This window comes from Sceloporus undulatus, chromosome 9 (assembly GCF_019175285.1).
Source record: "Sceloporus undulatus isolate JIND9_A2432 ecotype Alabama chromosome 9, SceUnd_v1.1, whole genome shotgun sequence".
Lineage (NCBI taxonomy): Eukaryota > Metazoa > Chordata > Lepidosauria > Squamata > Phrynosomatidae > Sceloporus > Sceloporus undulatus.
This window is the reverse complement of record NC_056530.1, coordinates 9,106,844-9,115,367: the sequence shown is the minus strand read 5'-3', so window position 1 is coordinate 9,115,367 and position 8,524 is coordinate 9,106,844. Positions and strand designations below refer to the sequence as shown.

General features: G+C 43.6%; 1 protein-coding gene across 1 annotated transcript; it reads right to left on the bottom strand.

The window, feature by feature from the left end:
* Positions 1-1,199: 1,199 nt before the first annotated feature.
* LOC121915079 (protein S100-A12-like) lies at positions 1,200-4,220 on the bottom strand. The gene is made up of 3 exons (XM_042438932.1): positions 4,070-4,220; positions 2,487-2,648; positions 1,200-1,486 (listed from the first exon to the last, which is right to left on the bottom strand). Exons 2-3 carry the CDS (start codon positions 2,628-2,630, stop codon positions 1,307-1,309), a joined length of 324 nt encoding a protein of 107 aa, XP_042294866.1. The 5' UTR covers positions 2,631-2,648; positions 4,070-4,220; the 3' UTR covers positions 1,200-1,306.
* Between the last annotated feature and the right edge of the window lie 4,304 nt (positions 4,221-8,524).

The window sequence follows — 8,524 nt, the reverse complement described above, 5'->3', positions numbered from 1 at the left end:
GATATGCTCCAGCTTCTCAACATCATTCCTGAATTATGGTGCCTAGAACTAGACACAGTTTTCCATGTAAAGCCTTACCAAAACAGAATAGAAATGTAGAGCGATCTTCTAGCATCTTCGTGACTAACTGAAAGAAAGCAGTTGGCAGCATGAGCTTTTGTAGACTTAAGTCTTCTCCCTGAGATGCACTTGAGATGCATCAGATGCATCTGAGGAAGTAGACTCAAATCTATGAAAGCTCATGCTGCCAGATTCTTTCTTTCAGTGAGTCTCAAAGGTGCTACAAGATTTCCCAACATACTGATTCTACAGACTAACACGGCTATGTCTTTGAATTCTACCAAAGCAGAATAGGGGACTATTGCTTCCTTCCATCTAGACACCATACTCTTGTTTGATGTAGCCTAGAGTCGCATTGGCTTTCTTAGCTTCGGCATCACATTGGCTGACCCGCGTTCAGAATGTGGCCACTAAGACTCCTAGATCCCTTCTATATTTGCTGCCATCAAGCAAGGTGTCACCCATCCTATATGTGTATTTCAGTTTTATTGCACATATGTGGTATCTTATATGTGATGAAATGGGGTGGGCCACAAAAGCAGGGAAATGGCTACCATTGAAAGGGCTAGGTAGGACATGGTCTCAGGGCCTCCAGCATGTACAAACTGTTGGGGTATCTGCCTATTCCCAATTCCCACCTTGATAGATGAGATTGTACTCTATATGCCGACCCCAAAGTGCTGCCTCTGCCCTAAAAAAAGACATGTGATAGTGGCAGGGAGCAAACCACCCAAAAGAGGCGCTTCCTTGGCGCCTCTCTTTGCTGCACAGGAGCGCCACTGCCTACAAACGGTGCTGCGCAGCTGCCCAGCAAAGAAGGAGCTGTAAAAAGCGGCTCCTTTTTGTGGCGCCGCAAAGTGCCAGAGACAGTTCCATTACGTCACAGCTGTGCAGCGCCATTTGTAGGTGGTGCAGCTGCGACATAATCATTGCGCATACCATTTGAATAGTGCTGTGGAACTGCGGCACACTGACGACGTGCTAGGGTTGCGGGGCGTGTGCACACGCCGCCCCGAGGCAACCCTAACATGTTGTGGACGTGCTGCAAAGGACCCATTTATACAGAGCCAGTGTTCTCCAGGCCAGGCCCAAACCTTCCCAAAGCAAGGACTTTTTAAAAAGGCAAAACACAACAGCCATCTTTGGAACTTTAACTTTATTTTCACAAGCTGTTCAGCAGCCCTTTTCGGGGACCATCAGAGAAGATCGGTTGCTTCTCCAGACTTCTTGGCCATCTTTAAGGCACTTAGTGGCCGTGTGTGTGGTCGTGGTCGTGGTCGTGGGGGTGTTCGTGGTGGATGTGCTCATGAGTAGCAATGGCCACTTGGCAGACGTAGACCATGAATTCTCCAAAGGAGAGTTGTTGATCCTTGTTTTGGTCCAGCTTCTTGAACAATTCTTCAATTGCCTTGGGGTTCTTTTGATCCTGTGGAAATAATGAAAATAATATTATATATTAAAAACTCTTATTTATCTCTTGTTTGAAATTAAAAACAACAAAAGTCAAATGTTATGGGTTTTAGGATTGCATCCGGACCCAAATGGAACCTCCTTAATGCTTCAAGGATGGAATTATAGGCACTCCGGTATAAGAAAATATCTACTGTATACAGTTAGAATAGTTTGATCTCACTTTAACATCGATGGCTCCATCCCATGGAAGCATGGCATTTGCAGTTTGGTGAGAGACATTAAATTCTCTGCTAAATGCTTCTACTGTTCTAATGTAAGGAAGTGGACTAGAGCTATTGAGTAGAAAATTTCAAGTGCCTTACCAAACTACAAATTCCAGAATTACAGGTGGAAATGTGAGCATAGCAACGCACCACACAGAAAGATTAGCAAAGCATGAAAACCAAAAGAATACCTCCTGCCTCCCCCCAAAAAGCACCACCAAACTTCATTGGTAAGGTACTTCAGAACCTCTGCTAGAGAGCACTAGTGCTCTCCCTTGAACTACAAATCCCAAGGTACTTTGAACAGAGAGGGAAAGAGGATTAAACCTGGATTCCTTGGAATCTATAAGGAATGGGCAATAGCCTTCTAGTGGAGATTCCAGTTATCTGATGAAACTACAAATCTCAGGATTCATTCTAATAGTACCCCAAGAATTCATGTTGATTCAAACTATACTGTACTGTAGATATGCTCCAGATCACAGCATGAGGTAAAGAACTTGATACTTTCCAAAGGTTTTGGGCTATAGCTTCCATAATCCCCAAGCAACACAATCAATATTTAGATAGTATGGGATTTATAGTCCATAGTCTCATCTGGAAGCTACCTTTGGTACCACCCGTCCACCACTTTCCACCCATCATACGGTTCCTCCAGTATTGGCACTGTGTATATGTCAATGAACCTCATTCAAGGAAGGAATTCCTTCTGGAGAATGAGCCTGCCTCATCGTCGTCTTGAAGTCTTACCTTCAACCAGTTGGGAAACTCCTTGTGAATCAGCTGAGACAGTTCCTTCTTGGTGAGGGTGTCAAAATGCCCAACGCGTGCAGAAAATGCATGGAATTGGTTGATGATGTCCTCCAAAGCTCTTTCCATTTGGGTCTGAGGCATCTTGAGTTGGTGGTTGACCTACAAAAACAAGCTCCATTTCCGTGGGAGGAGACTTCCAGAAAACATCTCTTCTGCAAGGGCAGATTCTGAGATCAGATCTGAACTACATACATCTATCTGTAGTTATAGATATAGCCCTAAACATGTTCACTGAAGGCCGACAGTCTCTTTTGAAACTGGAGGTGGTGCAAAACGAGTCCTTGAGGCCATCTTGAAATTCATACGCTTTCTCAGATGATAAGGGATGACCCTTGGGACCTCTTCCATGTCTATGTTTCTATCTTGAGTATTCCTATCCTAAGAAAACTCCAGGAGGTTCATGGAGTCTCGATAAGGCAACAGATGACTTCGACACATAGAGCCTTGGGGTTGGAATGGGTGGCAAGGGCCATGCAGTCCAACCTCTTGCTATTGAGGAATGCCCAATTCAACCACTGCCATCCCACCTCTATTTAAGGGCTTCCAAAGAAGCTGAGAGACATGCAGGTGCATACCTATACCCATGCACACAATAAAGATATCACGACAATATGGATTTTGGAGATACACTTGTCCCTCCATGTTTGCTAGGGTTAGGGGCACAAGACCCCCATGAATATAGAAAAACCACAAATAACAAAACCACCCTGTTTTTACCTGAGAAGACACCTCTCTAGGAATCTCTGGGTCCTCCAAGGCAATTCTGTAGTCAATGTCCGACAGATACTGACCATAGAACTGCACTGGAGGAGCTGCTAGTAAAGTATTCTTTATAGGAACCTCTAGGTCTTTCAGTGCAGCTTTAATTAAAGTTGACCATAGAGTTGCACTGGAGGACCTAAATATTCCTAGAGAGAACATCTTAATCAAATCCGTGAATAATCAAATCCACAATATCAAATCCACAAATATGGAAGGATGAATGAATATATATAAATATATATATTTGACATTGCTACACCTGCACTTTTTAAAGTCAGTAGCCATGTGCCTGCATTGCCTGCAGAAGGTGTCCGAATCAAGTCCCATCTCAGTGTAGTGTAACCATTGAAATGTTGGGTTCCCCTAACGCTACACTAGTTATTTTTCCCCTCTAGAAGAACTATGCAAAAGTTTCTGAAATCATTCGCTCAAGTAACAATACTCACCAGCTAATAGTTCCCCCATTTCCAAAGACTTAGCATCCTATACCCAAAGATATACCCCCAGCGTAGTGGTTTGAACATTGGACTAGGACTCCAGGGTTCAAATCCCAGCTCAGCCATAGAAACCACTGGGTCGGTTTGGGCAAATCACACTCTCTCAGCCTCAGAGGATGGCAGTGGCAAACCCCATCTGAAGACGCTTGCCATGAAAGCCCTATGATAGGCTTGCCTTAGGGTCGCCATAAGTTGGAAAATGACTTGAACGGCAACCCAAAGATAATTGCAAACAAACTTAATGGATGTTCTTGAGCTTACCTCAACAAGTGAAGAAGATGAAGATGAAGAACAGGCAAGATTCAAGATGCTGTGAAGACCTCTAGGATGCGATGTCCTCTTATATTCCTCTCTCCCTCTGGACACACCCCCATCATTGAGAAATCACTCTCCTTTACCAAATATCCACATATCCATTACACTATCAGCCTCTTGCTCAAGGCGTATGACTGGATCCTTCTCGAAATACCAGTTGTTGGGGACAGCGAGGAAAGAGTTTGATGAAACTTGTGGTGTACGATGGTCCATCATGTACCAACACTGAAGTTTCACATACATATGCATACCCCTCTCTTGAGCAATCGCCTTTCAAACTCGTAAAAAGGTTTGCATGGAACCGGCCGGCTGCAGCAAAGGTAGGACACAACATTTCCTGCAAGCGACGGGGGGATTCTTGTGCAATATTCATACTGTGTTAAGTTCTTTTACCGCAAAGGATGGGATGAGATCAGCCTTGCTTCATCTTCTGTCCCCTCTCCCCACAAATCCCTGCAAGCCAGTGGCGTTTTGCCTTCGACAAACATCCAAGGCCTTAGCATGGTTCAAAACAACAAGGACCATCATCGCTAGATCCATGAAACATATTCAGGGGTAGCTGCGATGGCCATGCAAAAATATGGAACAAATAGTCACGTTTATTTACATTAGCTAAATAATTTATTCCATTCATGGTAGATAATATAATGAAGCACGCGAGAGCTTATAGATTTGCAAGAATCATAGAGTTGGAAGAGACCGCAAGGGCCATCCAGTCCAACCCCAAGATAGAAATGCACTCAAGAGAAACAGTGAAGTCAAAGAAGACTACTGAGTCTGAATAATATATTCTATTAAACTCTCTTTAGAAATTGATATGAAGACACAGTAACAATAGTAATAATATGCTACATTAATGTTCTATTTTATATCTGATATGATTTGTATACTCTGCGATTTACCTGTTTCGATTTGAAAGGTTGTTTTTTAATGTCTTACAAATCATTAAAAATGTATCTTTACAAAAAATGTACATTAGCCAACCAGGCTTTTGCATTCAACCATAAAACAATCCAATGCCATATTAAAACATGGATAAAATAGGACAATTCAATTGGTAACAAATTTGAGACTAAAATTATGTCTTGACAATAGACAATGCAAACTTTTCTCTTATTATCAGAGCTGACTTGATACATTTGGCCGTTCAATAGGACACATAGTAATCGATCCCTGTCCATAAAAATGCAATGCGCCTGTGTTATATGCGGGTGTGCTATACGCGGCTTTGAGCGTAATGCTCAAGCCGCACGGGAGCATGTGGGGTGCAAGGGGCGGCACGTGCGCACCACCACACGCCATCCCACCGCACGCATGAGCCCCATTCACTTGAATGGTGCCTGAGCATAGGCGGATCCTCCGTGTAAGGTGAGGTTCTACTGTATCATATATTTTTGAGGGAAGAGCATCTCTGATATGTACAGTAAGAGAGTCACAGTTCTCAAGTCCAAATACAAAGAACATTCCAGAAAACAATGATACAAATCTTCCATCGTTCTGCAACCATATGGACACGGAAAACGGAACAAAACTGTGTTACATGCACTCCAGCCAGAAGGTAACCTGCCACCTTCAGATGCAACGAAGGATGGTATCCCACCAAAGCTGACGAAAGGTCCAAATGCTAGTGCAGTAGGGTTTTTTATATAGAAAACTCTGGTCAGGCCTCACCTGGAATATTGTGCCCAGTTCTGGGCACCACAATTTAAAAAGGTTGTTGGGAAACTGGAGCATGTCAAAGGAGGGCGACAAAAATGGTGAAGGGTCTGGAAGCCATGAAACCCTATGAGGAACAACTTAGGGAGCTGGGGATGTTTAGCCTGGAGAAGAGAAGGTTAAGGGGTGATATGATAGCCCTGTTTAAATACTTGAAAGGATGTCACATTGAGGATAGAGCAAGCTTGTTTTCTGTTGCTCCAGAGACAAGGATCCAGAGCAATGGATGCAAGCTGCAGAAAAAGAGATTCCACCTCAACATTAAGAGGAACGTCCTGAAAGTAAGGGCTGTTCGACAGTGGAACACACTCTTTCCGCCGAGAGTGGTGGAGTCTCCTTCCTTAGAGGTCTTTAAGCAGAGGCTGGATGGCCATCTGTCAGGGATGCTTTGATAGAGAGTTCCTGCATAGCAAAATGGGGTTGGACTGGATGGCCCTTGCGGTCTCTTCCAATTCTATGATTCTTTGATTCTAGGATTCTAGGATTCTAGGATTCTGTGATTCTATGATTCTATGATTCTATGTATGTGTGCATGGGTGCCATTTGGTTTTTGGCTCAAGCAAGGAAATCTTCATCCAGCCACGTTGGGCCAACAAAGCCAAACCCAGTGCTCTTCTGAAGCAAGGAGATGGTTTCAAGCCTAGGTGGTCTTCCTAAGGCCTCCTTCCCACTACCTTTTAAACCAGATCACAGTTCGCTTCAAACCAGTTCAAACAACCCTGGTTCCCATTTAAATTGAATCACTGAAGCAATTCGGAGAGGGGAGCCATGCACCAGACCTGTTTAACCCGCATCTTTCTGACACTGATTTTTTTCCACGTCTTTTTCGATAAATCAATTCCATGCAAGTGTGAACCACAAGCAGATCGGTTTCGACTCAAATTTGCCTTTGGCCGGCTGGAACTGAATCATTTTGAATCGATTCATTGTGAATGCGAACCACAAGTGGATTATTTTGATGCCAGATGACAGAAAATGCTAACGGGGCAAATGTAGTGGGAACCATGCTCCGATGTCAAATCAATCCATCGATTCGGATCACACAGTGATGTATCTGTAAGTGGGAATGGGGCTGAAGAACTTTGTTAACATTAGGAGAAAAAGCCTCCATTTTTCCTTTTCCATCTCCAAACCTCCTCTCCAGTTTATCTGAAAATAATTCTGGGAGCCTTTCTGATAGAAGACATGAGTAAACCTGCTCTAAATAAATGATCAAATAATAAGGGGGGAAGCGAATTTCTTAATAGGATCTGATAAGATCCTTGCAGTCTGTAGTCACCATTTTGCAATGCCAGAAAGCCAGTATGTGAGAGGTGGGCCAGTATAAACTCGCAGATGGGTCATATATTTTTTGGCATGCATCCCTTCCTCTTTTGCAACCTTTAGACAAAAAAGGAGAAGGACGTAAGAGAGAAGAGGAAGGAGAAGAGGAAGAAGAAAGGGAAGAAGAGAGAGACAAGCAGGAAAGTGAGTGAGAAAGAGAGAAAGGGGGAGGAGATGGGAGAGAAGGCTGCAAAAGGAGGAAGACACACATACACAATTATTAATCCCAGCTACAGTTAATTCAGTAAATGGAGACTTTGTAGGTGAGCGCTACCAATTTGGCAGGCCAATACTTATGTAAATGGCAATGCTTTAATGGTTTTACCCTCATTGGGACTATCAGTTAAATCATGCCAGCAATTTTAAGTTTCTTTGCAATGGATTGCTAGGGCCTGAATCACCTAAAGCAGTGATGGCGAACCTATAGCACGCGTGCCAGAGGTGGCACTCAGAGCCCTCTCTGTGGGCACATGTGCCGTCACCCCAACACAGAGTTTGCCAGAGTTTGTTACTAGAAAGCCAGAGGGACATGGCACTTTGCAATAAATAAGTGGGTTTTGGGTTGCAGTTTGGACACTAGGCCTCTAAAAGGCTCACCATCACTGACCTAAAGGCACCAGGTAACCTGTCTGATCTTTGAGGTTAAGCAGGATCAACCCTGGTTAGTACTTCCATGTGAGACCGACAATGAATACCAGGCGCGACAGGCTATATTTCAGAGGATGGAACTGGCAAAACAATCCCTGAGGATCAATGGCATCCCTAGGGTTGGTGTCACCCGGTGTGGTCACTCATGGTGTCACATACATCCCACATTGACCTGCTCCTCCCATACTGACCACACAGATTCCTTAGTTGTGTTTTGTACCATTTTACTTCTAAAACGTAATTCCCATATATCACTGAATGTAATGGTAATAGCTGTGAAAGAAACAACTAGCAAAATTAATGCTTACTTTTAAATTGCGATATCGTAACCACAGAATAAATGTGTTTGCATATGCACCCGTCCCTCCATATTCGCTAGGGTTAGGGGCACAAGACCCCCATGGATAAGGAAAAAACGCAAATAACCAAAACACCTTTCTACATTTGTGTGGGAGATGTTAACTGCGATGTATTCCCTTTATCACACTCCAGATTCTTTTCCTGTTCCTTTGTCATAGAGGACAAAGTTTGCAAATGCAGACCCACCAGAATGGTTAGCAAATTATTACATTCAGCTAAAAAATGTTTTTGCCAGAGAGGACACCTCTCTAGCAATCTCTAGGTCCTCCAGGGTAACTCCGTGGTCAACATCCTACAGACACGAACCATAGAACGGCGCCAGAGGAACCACAAATGCCTAGTGGAGTATTCTCT

Excerpts from the sequence above, each read along its gene's own strand:
- LOC121915079 (XM_042438932.1), bottom strand. The coding sequence starts at position 2,630 with ATGCCTCAGACCCAAATGGAAAGAGCTTTGGAGGACATCATCAACCAA. Across the intron at positions 1,487-2,486 it reads AGTTTCCCAACTGGTTGAAG|GATCAAAAGAACCCCAAGGC; the intron begins GTAAGACTTCAA and ends TTATTTCCACAG.